The sequence below is a fragment of the Carlito syrichta genome, unplaced genomic scaffold, assembly GCF_000164805.1.
Source record: "Carlito syrichta isolate Samal-C Ts95f unplaced genomic scaffold, Tarsius_syrichta-2.0.1 Scaffold317641, whole genome shotgun sequence".
NCBI lineage: Eukaryota > Metazoa > Chordata > Mammalia > Primates > Tarsiidae > Carlito > Carlito syrichta.
Genome location: NW_007261737.1, coordinates 178,591 through 195,883, shown reverse-complemented (window position 1 = coordinate 195,883; position 17,293 = coordinate 178,591). Strand labels below are relative to the sequence as shown.

The 17,293-nt window shown below is 46.7% G+C and overlaps 1 protein-coding gene across 1 annotated transcript; it reads left to right on the top strand.

Annotated features, from left to right (window-relative positions):
* The first annotated feature begins 576 nt into the window (after positions 1-576).
* CMBL (carboxymethylenebutenolidase homolog) lies at positions 577-15,814 on the top strand. The gene is made up of 5 exons (XM_008074776.1): positions 577-813; positions 4,169-4,276; positions 7,360-7,502; positions 13,049-13,140; positions 15,049-15,814. The coding sequence occupies exons 1-5, from the start codon at positions 599-601 to the stop codon at positions 15,226-15,228; spliced, it is 738 nt and encodes a 245-aa protein (XP_008072967.1). The 5' UTR covers positions 577-598; the 3' UTR covers positions 15,229-15,814.
* The last annotated feature ends 1,479 nt before the right edge of the window (positions 15,815-17,293 follow it).

Below are 17,293 nucleotides of genomic sequence, written 5' to 3'. Positions count from 1 at the left end.
GGCTAATTTTTTGGTTTATTGTAGAGATGAGGTCTCACCAAGTTGCCCAGGCGGGTCTCGAACCTGCTGGCTCAGGCAATTCACTCACCTCAGCCTCCCAAGGCGCAGGATTACAGGCTGAGCCACCAAGCCGGCTTGTCACCGACTTCTTACATAACAAATACCATTGTTATGTATTACAGTGAATCTTTTCCTGTGATTTTTATTTTATTATATTTTATTTTTTGACCCAGAGTCTCACTTTGTTACCCAGGCTGGAGTGCTATGGTATGATCATGGCTACTGCAACGTCAACCTACTGGGCTCAGGTGATCCTTCCTCTTCAGCCTTCTAAGCAGCTAGAACTACAGGCATGTGCCACCATGCCCAGCTAATTTTTTTTAATGTATTGTTGAGATGAGGTCTAGCCATGTTGCCCAAGGTGGTCTCAACCCATGGCCTCAGGCAATCCTCTTGCCTTGGCCTTCCAAAGTGCTGGAATTACAGGCGTGAGCTACTCTGTCTGGGTATTTTGATTTTACTAATTGTAATCTTTCAATTTCATCGTTCCCATCATAATGTGCATTTCTCTCTCTGAAGCCCGACCTGACAGTCTCCCATGGCTAACGAAGCTTGCCCTTGTCCATGTGACATTGGTCACAGGATAGAGTATGGAGGGATGGGGCATGAAGTTCAAGTGGAGCACGTCAAGGCGTATGTGACCAGATCCCCTGTCGATGCAGGCAAAGCTGTGATTGTCATTCAAGACATATTCGGCTGGCAGTTGCCCAATATCAGATACATGGCTGACATGATCGCTGGAAATGGATACACGTACGTATACCAAACCCTTCCTTTGTTTAAATTCATGTGAATTTATTGGTAAGGTTTTTATTTTGTTTGCTTGAAGAAAGAAAAAAATTTCAGAGGGTCTTACGGAGAAAAAATTAAAAATTTAAAAAATCCAATGTGACCATATAGTGTTCTCAGTCACGTAATATCCTTCCTATGTCCCTGTGGTGGAGGTAAATGGAAAATGTTTGTGAAATGACACCCCTACCTGGTGGAGCCTGCTGCTTCTACCCCGGCCCCTGGGCTCTGGGTCCTCCTGGGGGTCCTTGGTCCTATAGACCTGTCAGACACTGAGGGTTCTCTCCCCATGTGGGAGCCCTGCCCAGACACAGGCACTGGACCCTTGGACAGACCTTACCAACTCTGAGATGGTTCTGTTACTTGGCCCTCAAAGCATCTCAGCTTCATGTCAGGTTTCACAGGCCTACTGGGATGCAGGGCAGCCGTGGGTCCCCTGCTCCAAACATACTATCATGGCCCGTCTGAATTAGATTGGGGTCCAGAAACAGCACAGTGAGACCATACTTCTCTCCCAATATTTACTTCTTTGTCTGGTCAAGAGGCCATAGCCACTTTTCCTTTTCCTTTTTCTTTTTTTGGAGTTGGATGCTTACTCTGTCACCTAGGCTGGAGTGCAGTGGCACAATCACGGCCCACTGCAATCTCGACCTCCTAGACTCAGGCGATCCTTCCACCTCAGCCTCCTGAGTTGCTGGAAGTACAGGCACGCACCACCACATCCAGCTAATTTTTTGATTTTGTGTTTGTTTGTTTGTAGAAATGAGGTCTTGCCATGTTGCCCATGCTGGGCTTGCCATGTTGCCCATCCTGGGCTCAAGCAGTCCCCCCACCTAAGCCTCCCAAAGTGCTGGGATTAAAGCCACTGTGGCCGGTTGCACATGGCATCTTTGACTAAGCCTGACATTATTTGCTTCTCATTTGTTCCTAGCATTGGGAAAAGCTGTCATAAGGCACAGAGGAGAGCCGGAACCGTACTTTCCTGTCTGGCATCCAAAAGCATAAACCCAGCACACTGTGATCTTGGCTCACCTGCCCGGATTTCTATTGTTTTCTCAAAAAGAGAAGCTGGAAATCCGAGTGGGGCACCTATCTCATTTTTCTAGGAAGAGAAACCAGTTTAAAGGAATCACTCACCACAGCGTGATGCAAACTTACCATTAAATGAATAGATGATTCTCACAGGATGTTTCATATTTTTCACGTCCCCAGATTCCTTCCTGGGGACGAGGCAACTTACCTTTCCAGAGGCAAGCCCAGTACAAATAAAGATAACTGACCCAACTGCCTGCTGGCTCAGCTGGACCCAGTGCTCTGGGTGTTCCCAGAGTCATTGCCCTGAATACCTCCAGCCACCCCTCGAGGGAGGAACTGTTGTGGCTCTCATTTTGCAGACTGGGAAGCCGGTCATAAAGATGGAGGCTGCAGCTGCCCTGATCTCCCAGCCGCTGATCGGGTGGGTTGCCATTGTGTAGTTTTATGGTGGGTTCCTTCATTGGAATCAAAACATATAAGATAAGTAGAGTCACCGTGGCATACAAAACACTTTCACATCTAGACAACTTATTTTGTCCCCAAGATAATCCTCTGGGATTGGGCATTGCTATGTGTTACCTGTTCGGTTTTCCTCCTTTCCCCTTCCTTCCTTCCTTCCTTCCTTCCTTCCTTCCTTCCTTCCTTGGGTCAGCGACGCAATCATAGCTCATTTTAGCCTCGAACTCCTGGGTCCAAGTGATCCTCTTACCCCAGTCTCTTGAAAAGTTAGAATCACTGGCATACACCACCTTGTCTAGAAATTTTTAAAATTTTTGCAGAGATGGTGTCTCACTATGCTGTCCAGGCTGGTCTTGAATTCTTGGTCTCAAGCGATCTTCCCACCTAGGCCTACCAAAGTGCTGGAATTACAGGCGTGGGCCACCAGGCCCAGGTGTAATGGGGGTTCTCTGATTCAAGTTTCAGTTTCTTTCCACTCCTGTGGGAGGAGCTGTGTTCCTTTAACCAGGTGGTGATTCCATTTTAGAAAACTGTTATCTGGCCAGGGTGGCTCTGGCTCCCATGCCTCTGGGTGGACCTGCCTGGAAGAATGGCCTGGACTCTGGTGAGGCTCGTCCCCACTCTGCCACCCTTTTTAGAACCTGTTTAGACCATACCCTCTGGACAGGGAGTCATGCCGCGTTGGCACCTTGGCAGTGGCTGGGAAAATTGCTTGGTCATGGTGACTGGTCATGTCACCCAGGTGTGCCCTCGGGCCCTAGGCTTATGTGGAAGGCCAGGAGACCCCAAGGCCAGCTGTGGGGTGCAACTTCTTGGGGGCTGGAGTGGTCCCCAGAGCCACCCGCCCCAGGCCAGGCACCCTTGTGTCCTGGGTGGGTGCATCTAGTGGGGAGTGTGCCCCACCCACGGCCTCAGCATTCCCCAGGTCTGGGGACAAGCAGGTCTCCAGAGAGCAAGCACCTGTGCTTGTGAAACCCGGGTGGGCTGGCCCTGTGCCCGGTGGCCTCTGCTGCTCTCAGAGTTGGCCTTCATGTCTTCCTCTCCTCCGAGCCAGAATCATCAACTTAGCAAGTGTTTTTTAAAATTTACTACATTTAATTAAAACAATTTTGTTTAAATTGTTTAGATTGGAAAATGTAGTCTATGTAGCAAGTAAATTACAGAGAGAGAGAGAGAGAGAAAGTTCACCTCCCCAAGGTAGGGGAGGGGGCCAAGCCAGGAAACATGGCGGCCATAGCGCAAAGAGCCACGTGGACACACCAGAGTTTAACAAAGCAATGGCCAACTTACATTTTTTTTAAGGTTGGAGTCTTGCTCTGTCCCAGGCTGGAGGGCAGTGGCACAATCACAGCTGCTGCAGCCTCGACCTCCTTGACTCAGGCCATCCTTCCGCTTCAGCCTCCTGGGTAGCTGGGATGACAGTCACATGCCATCACGCCCAGCTAGTTTGTTTATTTATTTTATTGTAGAGATGCAGTCTGGCCATGTTGTCCAGGCTGGTCTCGAACTCCTGGGCTCAGGTAATCCTCTCACCTCGGTTTCCCAATGTGCTGGGCTTATAGGCATGAGCCAACATGCCCAGCAAATTTAATTAAAAATAAAAATAAACGTAAAATAAAAAAAACTTTTTAGAGATGTGTCTCACTGTCTCTCCCACGCTGGCTTGAACTCCTGGGCTCAAGCAGTTCTCCCACTTCGACCTCCCAAAGTACTGAGATTAGAGGCGTGAGCCACTGAGCCCAACCAAGCTTCTTAACAAATGTGAGCAAAACACCGAGTCCAAGCGATTCTGAAACCGAGCTCAATTCACACCTATCTTTTACAGAACCATTGTTCCAGACTTCTTCGTGGGGCAGGAGCCGTGGCATCCCTCTGACGACTGGTCCACCTTCCCCGAGTGGCTGAAAACGAGGAATGCCCGTAACATCGATAAGTGAGTTATCAGCAGATGCAGCTGTGTGTGTGTGACGTGGTCCTGGGAGGAGAGAGCAGGTGGGCTTCACCTTCAGACATGCCCCCTTACCTCTAGGTAGGACAGTAGCATGGCCATGGCCAAGAGAAGCCTTCCTTGGTGTAAATGAAACATGTTTTTATGTAGTGCAGCTCTGAGCTGCAGGTTAGACAACAACAAGCACTCCTACCTCCTCAGCAAGTCCGTCTGAGAAATTCTTGTGCCCCTGGTGCCGAGGGGCACCTGGTGGAAGTAATGGGTGATACTGAAAATGCTAGTCCTGGTAATGCTGAGTTTTAGATCTGAGGCTCAGAGGACCACCCCACCCCCTGCCTAGATCCAGATGCCCTCTATGACTTGTATCGTATTTATCTATTTATTTATTTATCTGTTTGCTTGTTTGTTTGAATTGGAGTCTCACTCTGCCACCCAGGCTGGAGTGTTGTGGCATGCTCACGACCACTGCAGCCTCGACCTGCTGGGCACAGGTAATCCTTCCAAATAGCTGAAACTACAGGCATGTGTCACCTTGCTTAGCTAATTTTTTTATTTATTGTAGGGATGAGGTCTGTCATGTTGCTCAGGCTGGTTTCGAACTCCTGAACTCAGGCAACCATCTCACCTCCACCTCCCAAAGTGCTGGGATTGCAGGTGTGAGCCACTGCGCCCAGCCTGTATTTTATTTTAGTATTATTTTAGAGATGGAGTCTTGCTATGTTGTTCAGGCTGGTCTCAAACTCTTGGGCTCCAGCAATCCTTCTTGCCTTGGCCTCCCAAAGTGCTGGGATTATAGGCATGAGACACCATGCCCCACCTTCCTTCATTGTTTTTGAAGGAGACTTTAGGTCTTTATTTACTTATCTTTAGAGACAGGGTCTTGCTCTGTCACCAGGCTGGAGCACAGTGGCACGGTCACAGCTCACCTCTGCCTCGAACTCCTGGGCTCAAGCCATCCTCCTGCCTTGGCCTCCCACATTGCTGGGATTATAGGTGTGAGCACTGCACCTGGCTGAGATTTTTAAGTCTTTATAGCAGACCCGCCTGATCAGGCTTGCTCTTGCCAGGGTCTGAGGAGCAAAGGGAAGAAACACCGAGGGATCCCCCAGGCTGTGGCCTTTTATCCCATGTACACCACCCAGGCTAGAAGAAGGACCATGGCTGCCAGCTGCCAACCAGGCCCCCTTCCTTCTGAATGGAGGTTCTTGAACAGAGGGGAAGGGAGGCCAAGATGCTCTCTGAGGACAAGCTCCTCCCACACAAGAAAGCCTGAGCCCAGGGAGGCGGTTTCCCCAGTGCCTCCTGACTCACTGTGGCCATTTGTTCTGCCAAACACTCTCCCACCAAGCACATGGCCCAAAGATTGGTTCTCATCCACCTGCTGTTTGATAAACCATCCCAAGCCCAGGCCAGTCCAGCTGCCAGTCACGTGGCCACTCACCTGTGACCACTCACTCCCTAGGACTCTCACCCTGGTTTCACTCCATCACCCAGGCTGGAGTGCAGTGACAGGACCATAGCTTGCTGCAGCCTCAAACTCCTGGCCTCAAGCAGTCCTCACCTCGGTCTCCCAAAATGCTGGGATTGTCGGCGTGAGCCACCGAGCCTGGCCTTCTGCCCTTCCTCCTACCTCCAGAGTGCCTTGAACTTCCCAGCTCTCCCAAGCTGACTCGGGCTGCCACCTCTCCTGGCCTGATGGACCCTGAGTGGCACCTCTGTCCACACCACATGAGGCATCGTAGGGGCCCCTGTCCTGCTGAGGGCTAATTCCTGTTCCTCAGCCTTGCCTCATCTCACAACATTCACCCGGGGCCAGATTCTTCCCTGTTTCGTCGCGGCTATGGTAAGATGTGGTCGTACCACTGCACCCCAGCCTGGGTGAAACCCCAACTCAAAATGATGATGATGATGATGATAATAATAATAATAATAATAATAATGAAATGAGCCTCCTGTACTCCACTCTATTTCGTAGTTGGCCTCCCAGGGACCCAACCTGCCACCCCAAGAAAAATAAAGCAAGACATTAAGAGTGAACTAGGCCGGCTGTGGTGGCTCACGCCTGTAATCCCAACATTTTGGGAGACTGAGGTGAGCAGATTTCCTGAGCCCAGGGGTTCAGGTCCTGCCTGAGCAATATAGTGTGATCTCATCTCTACAAAAATAAGAAAGTAGCCATGGCAGGGAGATTGTTGCAGACAGGTACAGAGCACTTTCCACAGGGGAAAGGAAAGTCACATCTTTAAGGTTACAGTGGGGCATACAACAGGAACAGTGACCTTGAAAGCAGATAAACATCCTTGTGTTGTATTCAGTCAGGCATCTTTGGTTTGCACATGACAGAAAACCCATCCTGATTGCTTCCTGCTTAAGGGGTCAAGGGATTTCTTGGTTTATAGAACCCAAAAAGAGACTCCAAGCCAGGACTGGGCCACATCAGAAGACATCCCCAGGACTCTTCCTCCCAGCACCTCTCATTTCCTGGGTGCCGGCTCTAATTAAGGCAGTTATTCCTAAAATCAAAGCGTTCAAGAAAAATGTGAAAACCAAAAAACAAAAAACAAAACCAAAAAGTGCTTGTGACATTTGATTTTGCAGTATTCCTTAAATTCTGCTATTGTAATAAGACAATAATGAATTGCAGCCGGGCTCGGTGGCTCAGCCTGTAATCCCAGCCCTTTGGGAGGCCGAGGCGAGTGGATTGCCTGAGCCCGCAGGTTTGAGACCCGCCTGGGCAACTTGGTGAGACCTCATTTCTACAATAAATCAAAAAAAAAAACCAAACAAACCAAAAACTAGCTGGACGTGGTAGCGTGTGCCTGTAGTTCTGGCTACTTGGAAGGCTGAAGTGGAAGGATTGTCGGAGCCCAGCAGGTCGAGGCTGCAGTAGCCTTAGCATGCCTCTGCACTCCAGCCTGGACGATGGCGTGAGATTCCAACTAAAAAAAAACAAAAACAACTTCAACTTCAAAGAACGGTTGCTAATACAGTACGTTACCGTCAGCAGAGCCCTTGGAGGGCTCACAAAATCACCCTTGATTCTCGAATACCATTTCTTTCTGTTCCAGAGAGATTGATGCTGTCTTGAGGTATCTGAAGCAACACTGTTACGCCCAGAAAATCGGCATCGTGGGATTCTGCTGGGGTGGAGTTGCCGTCCATCACGTGATGATGAAATACCCAGAGTTCAGGGCGGGGGTATCCGTGTATGGTAAGTCTGACTCGTGTATTTTTATACCATGCAAAGGGAGGAATGAATGCTTAACAGCACAGGCCTCCTTCCCCCAGTGTAACACAAAGCTCAATAGTGCAGAGACAGCTCATCCCAGGGACATTGGCTTTAAGAATCTGAAATTAGGCTGGGTGTGGTGGTTCACACTTGTAATCCCAGCACTTTGGGAGGCTGAGGCAGGAGAATTGCTTGAGGCCAGGAGTTTGAGACTAGTCTGGGCAACTTGGTGAGACCTTGTCTCTACAATAAATAAAAAAAATTAGCCAGATGTGGTGGCATGTACCTGTAGTCCCAGCTACTTGGGAGGCTGAGGCAGGAGGATTACCTGAGCCCAGGAGATCGGGGCTGCATAGCTGTGATCATGCCACTGCACTCCAGCCTGGGTGACAGTGAGACTCCAAAAAGAAAGGAAGGAAGGAAAAAAATCCCAACTTGAAAATGTATGAGAGGGGACCCCCCCGAAAAAACCAGAATTCTCTTTTGGAGGGTGGGCCCCCTGTAGTACAGACTTCCCCCCTAGGTAAGTGTTCTAGGAACCCATCAGCATTAGTGTATCAGTCGTGAGAGGGTGCATTCATTCAGCTTCAATGAATTGTTTTTGAAGAGTCTTTCAATGTGCTTGCCCCTTTCATGATGGGTGATTTATGAGGGCACCTGCCCACACCATGCCAGGTGTTCAGCAGTTTTTGTCCAGGAAGGGAGGACCAGCTGGAGGCCCAAACTTCACCTGGACATCTATTGCTTATGTACCTAATCCAGACTTGTACCCCACATCTTTGTAATAAAATAAAGTAAAAAATAAAAATAAAAACCCCCCAAATGATCCCCATGCACCACCCTCCCTATTCACCACATCTTGCCCTGAGTGACATTTCTTTTGTTTCCCCGATGAAAAAAGTTGTCAAGGGGAAACATTTTGCCGCTGTGGAGGAGGTGAAACAAAAATGGCAGGCAGAAGCACTAAAAGGCATCCAAACTGACCACTTTGAATACTGTTTTGAACAGTGGAAAATGCATCTCGATAGGTGTATGGCATCCAACGGAGAGTATTTTGAAAATGGCTGAAGTTTAAACATGGAAGAATAAATACACAATCTTAAATAAATAAATTCCGTTTTTCTTTTCTTTTCTTTTTTGACTCTCTCCTTGTATTTAATACCTAGCCCACAGATCATCATAGCCTTGCCCAGCCAACCTTAAACGTGCTCAGAACACTTTCATTAGCCTACATTGGGGCAAAATAATCTAACATAAAGCCTATTTTATAATAAAGTGTTGACTATCTCATGTGGTTGATTGAATGCTGTTTGTTAGAGAACAGAGTATTAGCTGGGTGTGATGGCTCACGCCTGTAATCCCAGCACTTTGAGAGGCAGAGGTGAGAGAATTGCCTGAGCCCATGGTTTCAAGACCAGCCTGGGCAACTTGGTGGGACCTCATCTTTGCAATAAACCAAAAAATTAGCCAGGCGTGTTGGCATGGGTCTGTAGTTCCAGCTACTTGGAAGGCTGAGGCGGAAGGATCACCTGAGCCCAGCAGGTCGAGGCTGCGGTAGCTGTGAGTGTGCCTCTGCATTCCAGCCTGGGCGACAGAGTGAGATTCTGACTCAAAAAAGAAAAGAAAAGAAAAAGAAAACAGAATATTGTATGGGTACTCAAGTACAGTTTCTGTTGAATCGCATCACTTTCACACCATCGGGTGAAAAAGCCTGCTTCTAGCATTAACAACAACAAAAAAGACCCTTTAAATATTGACTTATGACACAAAAGAACATACGTGGCGCATTGTTTCTCGGAACAACGGGGCTAACCAATGTCCAGAGGGAGCCTTTGTGTGAATTAGCAGAAGGCGCTCAGGCATGGACGCCTCACCGGCGCCACCTCCTGGCCACTGCTGTGTAGTACGTGAGCTGCTGAGCCTGGCAGGACTTCAACCTGAGCAGCCTCCAGCCAGGCCCAGCCCCTTAACGTGGCTTTGCCAGAGTGGGGCAGGGATTGTGGCCATCTTTCCCGTGGTTCCCTCCTCCTAAAGAGGAGCTACAGGTGAGTGGAGGCTCTCTCTGGTCCTTCGCTTTTCTTTCCTGCCAGCAGGAAGTGGGAAAAAAGTTGGCAGTCGGGATCTCTGCCTATTCTTAGCTTAAGATGGTAACTGACTGCAAAACTGTTTCTTTTCCCGGGGAAATGAGCACAGGTTGTTTTCAGACAGCCTGGGTTGGGCAGAGCATGCTTTTAATTTCAAAATGAATCTCAAATTTTGAGACAAAGGATGAAAACTGATTTTTACACACTGAACTGCCAGGACTGAGCAGTTTCACTGTTTTATACCTGTGGTCTTGTCTGAGCATAAATACCTGCTCAGATAACCGCTTCAAACAAACTACTCAGTGCACTATGCATTTCTCAGGTTGTTTCTCCATCTTTATTATTTTTTTTATTACAATTTTCTTTTCTTTCTTTTTTTGAGTTGGAGTCTCATTCTCGCCCAGGCTGGAGTGCAGTGGCACACTCACGGCCACCCCAGTGTCGACCTGCTGGACTCCAGCAATCCTTCTGCCTTCAAGTAGCTGGAACTACAGGCTCGCGCTACCACACCTGGCTAATTTTTTTATTTATTGTAGAGATGAGGTCTCGCCAAGTTGCCCAGGCTGGCCTCCAACCTTCGGGTTCAGGCAATCCTCTCACCTTGGCCTCCCAGAGTGCTGGGATTACAGGGTTGAGCCACTATGCCCAGCCAATTTTTTTTTCTTTAGAGACAGGGTCTTGCCCTGTTGCCCAAGCTGGAATGTGGGGGTGCAATCATAGCTTAACTGCAGCTGCAACTTCCTGGGCTCAGGTAGTCCTCCCACCTGGACCTCTCAAGTAGCTGGGACTACAGGTATGTGCCACCATGCCTGGTTTGCTGCTATGACTTTACATTCCAAGCAGCCTACAAGGTCTGATTTGTTATTTAATACCTGGTCCCTCGTAAATCAAGTGGAGAGTAGGAGGGTTTCACGACATAAATTCTTCTTTTACACCCATCTTATGATGGGGACCCGATAAAAACTGGAATTACCTTTTGGAGGGCAGGCCCTTTGTAATATGTGGGGGGCCAGCCCCTGCAGATATTGGGGTCCCTGGTAGGAAAGATAGCATCGGCGATTAAACCGGAGGGATAGATATTAAAAGAAAGAAAGATGGAGGGATAGATATAAAGAGAAAGAAAGAAAGGGGGGAGAAGGAAAGAGACTGGACTCTGTCTAGTGCAGAAGCCATTTAATGGGACACACCGTAAGTCTTTTATTCCAAATTTTCACAGGTTAAATCACAAGACTTTCATGTGAGCACAAAGCCAGGTGGATGAGGGGTGTCCCCCACCCACCAGGTGTTTCCTCAGGTATGAGGAAGGACAGTCCCAATTAAATCACAAGACTTTTACGTGAACACAAAGCCAGGTGGATGAGGGCATCCCCCACCCACCAGGCGTTTTCCCAAGCATGAGGAAGGACAATCCCCAAATTATCTCACTGTTCCTTATGCTTGGTTAATGTTCCTCAAAAGCAATACAACAATTCTAACATGCTAATATTCTAATAATCAATAACTTCTAAAGCTTATGCATACACAACATCTAATGACTAACTTAAATCCGAATACCTTTCTATTCTGTGCTAATTCTACCTACACTAGAGAAACTCTTAATTATAGCTCAAACCAGTTCCTAAAGAATGTGGTCCAGTCCAAAGATCACGCTGGCCTGTTTCTAGGAACAATTGATTGCAATCTCTTAACAAAATGACTATTCTAAAATCCTACATATCTATTTTAACTTCTATAAAAGTTTCTAATTCCTAGTTCTAATATATAAAGCTGATCATCAGCAATAAAGCTTCTAAAATAAAACCCAAATATAAACTGTAAATTGTACTAAGGCCAAAATCGCAATTAGTAGAAAATGGGAACAATGAAATTTCTAAAGTTAGCTGTATTCTTATTAAACCTCAAAATATCATGTTTGATCATGCTTGAACTAACATAATTCTCGACATAAGCTGAGCCTACCCTAGGATACTTTCCATGAATAAAACAGATTTAATTCTTATAATAAGTAGAAAAGACTCTATACCAGTTGTAGCTAAAACAGATTTAAAAGAATGCAGCCCAGCCCAAAGTTTGTGCTGGGCCATTTCTGGTTACTCTAGATAATCGTCTATACCATCTAAAGCTGAAAACAACTCTCCATATGTATATACTAATTCTACAAATATACTTTTAAATCTTATAAACAACCTTGTACCATATAGTAGGCTCCCAAATGTGACCTGGGTTTGCATTATATCTAATACCTAAGCCGAAACCGCAGTTCATGGGAAACAGGAACAATGAGTTTCTAGAGTTAGCCATGCCTTCAGCTCAGGTCAGCAGAATTCCTTCTGATGAGATGTGCCAAATAGCAAAAAAGGAAGAGGAAATGGGCCAACAGCTCCTGAACGCATCCTAGTGGTCTCAGGGTCCACAGCCCACCTGGATCCCTAACGTTCAGGTGGGCCTCTGTGGCTGGCTCCCAACAGTAATACAGGCTTCCTCCATTAGGTGAGTGTTCCAGGAACCCATCGGTATCAGTGTAGCAGCTAGTGTTGTTGTGAGAGACTGCATTATGGAAGAAACATCCCTTGTTCTGGCAAACAGGTGACTGGTTCTTCCACAATGACAACACACTTGCGTGTTCAGCGGTTTTTGACCCAAAACGGCATGACCCCATGCCCCACCTCCCCATTCACCAGAATTCACCCTGAACGACTTTTTTTTTGTTTGTATATTTCTCTGGATGAGAAAAGTCCTCGGCTGGGTATGGTGGCTCACTCCTACAATCCCAACAATTTGGGAGGCAGAGGCAAGAGGATTGCCTAAGCCCAGGGATTTGAGACCAGCCTGGGCAACTTGGTGAGACCATATCTCTGTAATAAATCAAAAAATTAGCTGGGTGTGGTGGCGCATGTCTGTAGTTCCAGCTACTCAGAAGGGTAAGGTGGAAGGATCACCGGAACCCAGGAGGTCGAGGCTGCAGTGACTGGGAGCATGCCACTGCACTCCAGCCTGGGTGACAGAGTGAGACTCCTACTCAAAAAAAAAAAAAGAAAAGAAAAGGAAAAAGAAGAAACAAAAAAGTCCTCAAAGGGAAACGTTTTGCCAATGTGGAAGAGGTGAAACAAAAAACGGTGAAGCACTAAAAGCCATCAGAATTGATGAGCTCAAAAGCTGTTTTGAGCAGTGGAGAAAGCATTTCGATGGGTATATTGCATCCAATGGAGAATACTTTGAGGGTGACTGAAGTTGAAGCATGTAGTAGATATGCAATTTTTTATAAATAAATTCTGGGTTTTTGGGTTCTCCCTTGCTTAGGTCAGGCCACGTCTGTGGAATGGATGAAAAAGAAAGCCAAGCCCCCAAACCCACATTTGACTTTGAGAAATCAACCCATGTGCACGCAGTTTTCTGTGGCACGCATGTGGGACTCTTACTGGTACTCCTGCACTTGATTTTCAGGCATCATCAAGGATTCTGAAGACGTTTACAGTTTAAAGAACCCCACACTGTTCATTTTTGCTGAAAATGATGCTGTGATTCCACTGGAGAATGTGAGTCTTTCCCCTGTTCATTTACATGCGTTTTGGTCGGAGCAGAGGAGTCATGAAGCATTCATTTGCTTCTTCAAGTGTTTTCCAGTGTTAACATTTTTTTTTGTGAGTCTCACTATGTCACCTGGGCTGGAGGGCAGTGGCATGATCACAGCTCACCATAGCCTCTACCTTCTGGGCTCAGGCGATCCTTCCACCTCAGCCTCCTGAGTCGCTGGGACTATAGGTGCATGCCACCATGTCCAGCTAATTCTTAAATTCTTTTTAGAGATGAAGTCTCACTGTGTTTTTTTAATGTGCAGTCTCCATCATTGTCAGAGCCTATTTTTATTTTATTTATTCATTTATTTTTAGAGTTGGAGTCTCACTGTTGCCCAGCCTGGAGTGCAGTGGCATGCTTACAGCTTCTGGGGCTCAGGTGATCTTCCTGTCTCAGTCTTCCAAGTAGCAGGCTAATTTTTTTTTTAATTGTAGAGTGTAGGTCTTGCTATGTTGTGCAGGCTGGTGTCAAATTCCTGGACTCAAGCAATCATCCTACCTTGGCCTCCAGAGTTTTGGGATCGCAGGTAGGAGCCATTACTCCTGGCCAAGTGTTAACATTTTAAAGATGGGTTGGGAATTGTAACCACCTCCAAACATGCTTAAGTAAGGTGACATCTGAAGGCAGTGTTCTGGCATGACCTGGCTACCTGGTGTAGAAATAGGCTTGGTCTCCCAACCCCCTGTGTAACCCAGAAATTGCCATAAACTCTATGGTCCTAAAGATATGGAATTGTTCAATGCTGTCAGTTAATGAGGAAAAAGCAGAAGAAAAGTGTGGTTCAAAAGCAGTCATTTAGAAATTATTCTTAAGCCAAGGTGCAGTGGCTCATGCCTGTGATCCTAGCACTTTGGGAGACTGAGGTGGTAGGATTACTTGAGGCTAAGAGTTGGAGACCAGCCCGGGCAACAGTGAGACTCTTTCTTTCTTTCTTTCTTTGAGTTGGAGTCTCACTCTGTCGCCCAGACTGGAGTGCAGTGGCATGCTCTCAGCCACCATAGACTTGACCTGCTGGGCTCTGGGGATTCCTCCGCCTCAGCCCTCCAAGTAGCCAGAACTACAGGTGCACTACCATGCCTGGCTAATTTTTGAGTTATTGTAGAGATGAGGTCTCGCCTGGGCGGGTCTTGAACCCATGGGCTCAGGCAATCCTCTCGCCTCCGCCTACCAAAGTGCTGGGATTACAGGCGTGAGCCACTGCACCTAGCAAGACTCTGTTTCTAAAGAACAAAAAAAAGTACTCACTTAGAAATTACTGTTATTAGTAACTAATTAAATGAACTATCTCCAATAATTGCTGCTCTATGATCTTTTTACTGTTCTGAAATCTTTTCTTTGCCAGAAGTGAGAACTGTGTTAGTTATAAAATTAAAAGTAGGCTGGACGCAGTGGCTCATGCCTGAAATCCCAGCATTTTAGGAGGCCGAGGCAGGAGGATTGTTTAAGCCCGGAAGTTCAAGACCAGCCTGAACAACATAGTGAGACCAGGTCTTTACAAAAAATTAAGAAAAGAAATTAGCTGGGCTTCACGGTCACACCTGTAGTCTCAGCGGTAGTGGTAGTAGCTATAGTCCCAGCTACTTGGGAGGCTGAGATGGGAGGATCACTTGAGTCCAGGAGGTCAAGGCTGCAGTGAGCTATGATTGTGCCACTGCATTCCAACCTGGGTGGCAGAGTGAGACCCTGTCTCAAAATTATAGTAATAATAATAAAGTAAATAAGTAAAAGTGAAGAAGTCAGTAGAGTGATGGAACTTGTTTCTAATTTAAAGTTCAGTCTCTGTTATGAACAGTTGCTGGAGATTTGGCGAACGGGAGATATTGTGAAAGGGTGACAATTCTATGTTCATGAAATCTCTTGCCTCTCAGGTCTCTTTGCTGACCCAGAAGTTGAAAGAACACTGCAAAGTTGCATATCAAATTAAAACATTCTCCGGGCAGACGCATGGGTTCGTGCACCGGAAGAGAGAGGATTGCTTGCCAGCAGACAAAGCCTACATCGACGAGGCCAGAAGGAATTTAATTGAGTGGCTGAACAGGTATATGTAGCTGCCCTCCGGCGTGAGCCTCCTGGAAACAGCTCCTGTCTAAAAGTTTGCTTTGAAATACTTGGATCTTGATCTAACATTCTTATGAAATAAAGGTAGCGATCCTGAAATTCATTATTTCATCTGAAATATAGTCAGTAAAAAATGTGAGCACGTGAAATAGTTGAATTTGTAACATGCACATTCAATAAACAGTTTAAAAACTAGGTCAGAACCTGCAGGATTTGAATGATCGTGCAATCCCTTAGTTATTAGCAAAATCCCAGGGCTCTTCAAGGACCAGCTGGCAGCGCAAGGGTGGCCCTTCTGGTCTGTGATGAACATATCCGTTAAAGTGGTGACATCCGCTGGGGCCGGAAGAACATGCACTATACACTGGGGAAGGCTGATGCCAAACTTAATTTGACATTTCTCTGTGTCTTAAGACAGCCTGGTTTGGGTTTGTCACATTCATATATTGCAATATGAGAAGTATTAAGATTAAAATGAGTAACCTAATTGTATCAAGTAACCTAATTGTATCAAGTAACAGTAATTGTAACAGTAACCTAATTGTATCAGGCTAATAAACTGATTTTTTAAACTTTTGAATGTCTACGTTTTCTTTTCTTTTTTTTTTTTAAGATAACAGAAAACGCTAGACTAAAGTTATTATTCAGCTGTCTCCTGAGCAGTGGTTTTCTAAACACTGGTATTTTGGGGTCTAGGGCCTGGATTTGCATCAAAGGTCTCTCCTGTGTTCAGTCAGAATGGAAGTGGTGTCTGGGCACAGTGGCTTACACCTGTAATGCCAGCACTTTGGGAGGTTGAGGTGGGAGGATCTCCTGAGGCCAGAAGTTTGAGACCAACCTGGACAATATGGTGAGACCTTACCTCTACAAAATATATATTAGCCAGGTGTGATGTGTGTGCCTGTAGTCCCAGCTACTCTGGAAGCTCAGGAGGAAGGATCACCTGAGCCTGGGAAGTCAAGACTGTGGTGAGCCGTGATCTGTGCCCCTGTGCTCCAGCCTGGGCAACAGAGTAAGACTCAGACTTGAGTAAAATAAAATCGAATAAAAGAATGGAGGTGGTAAGGGGTAAAGTCGGTGAGTGCCTCTGCACCTGTGCCTACTGGGTGCTTGAGTGTGACTTTGGGCAAGTGACTTGATGCTGTGGTTTTTCTCATTTGGTCTTGAGGTCTCTCTCAGGATGGGTTATGTACTCTGGTTCTACCATGACAGGGTCCCTTGGGGGTTTATTGTGGGTTTGGAAAAGGTGCCTTTCTCAGGACACTTCTTCACCTTTGCTGAGGGCCTAATGCCTGTGTGTGACCCAAGACCAGGTGTCCCTCCCATGGGAAGCCTTTTATCCTGGCAGGTGTCTGGTGGTTCTTGTCTGACTCATATCTAGTGTATTCCTACCAAGATCACTCCTCTCTAGGAGTGCCCTGACCAGGAAGGAAGTTAGGACTGGATTTTCCATCAGGAGAGACACAAGAGGCAACTCCACAGAATACAAGGGATAACAGAGGCAGTTTATTGCTCACAGATCCCAGAGAGAAGAGGACAGCATACTTCCCAGGGCCAATGGGAAGGGGGTGTTATCTGGGATATGCATACTCAACTAGCAGGTGGGGGGAAGAGGGAGAGAGAGACACACACACACACAAGAGAGAGACAGAGTTGGGAGAGACAATCAGACAATAAGAGACAGAGAGATGAGAAACAATGAGAGACAGAGAGGCAATGAGAGGAAGAGACAATGAGAGACAAAGATGAGAGAGAGACAATGAGACAGAGACAATGAGAGAGACAAAAAACGACAGAGATGAGCGAGACAGGCAATGAGAGAGGCAATGAAACAGATGAGAGACAGATGAGAGAGACAATGAGACAGAGACAAGAGACAGAGAAATGAGACAGAAACAGATGAGAGACAATGAGAGAGACAGATGAGAGAGACAGAGAGGCAATCAGAGACAGAGACAGACAAGAGAGACAGAGAGACAGATGAGAGAGAGACAAATGAGAGAGAGACAGACAAGAGGAGGAGAGAAAGAGAAGTTTTCAAGGGGAGTTCTAATT

Bases quoted from the DNA above. Each gene is read 5' to 3' on its own strand.
- CMBL (XM_008074776.1), top strand. From the start codon at position 599: ATGGCTAACGAAGCTTGCCCTTGTCCATGTGACATTGGTCACAGGATA. The intron at 4,277-7,359 runs GTGAGTTATCAG...TTTCTGTTCCAG, and splicing joins AATGCCCGTAACATCGATAA to AGAGATTGATGCTGTCTTGA. The intron at 7,503-13,048 runs GTAAGTCTGACT...CTTGATTTTCAG, and splicing joins GGCGGGGGTATCCGTGTATG to GCATCATCAAGGATTCTGAA.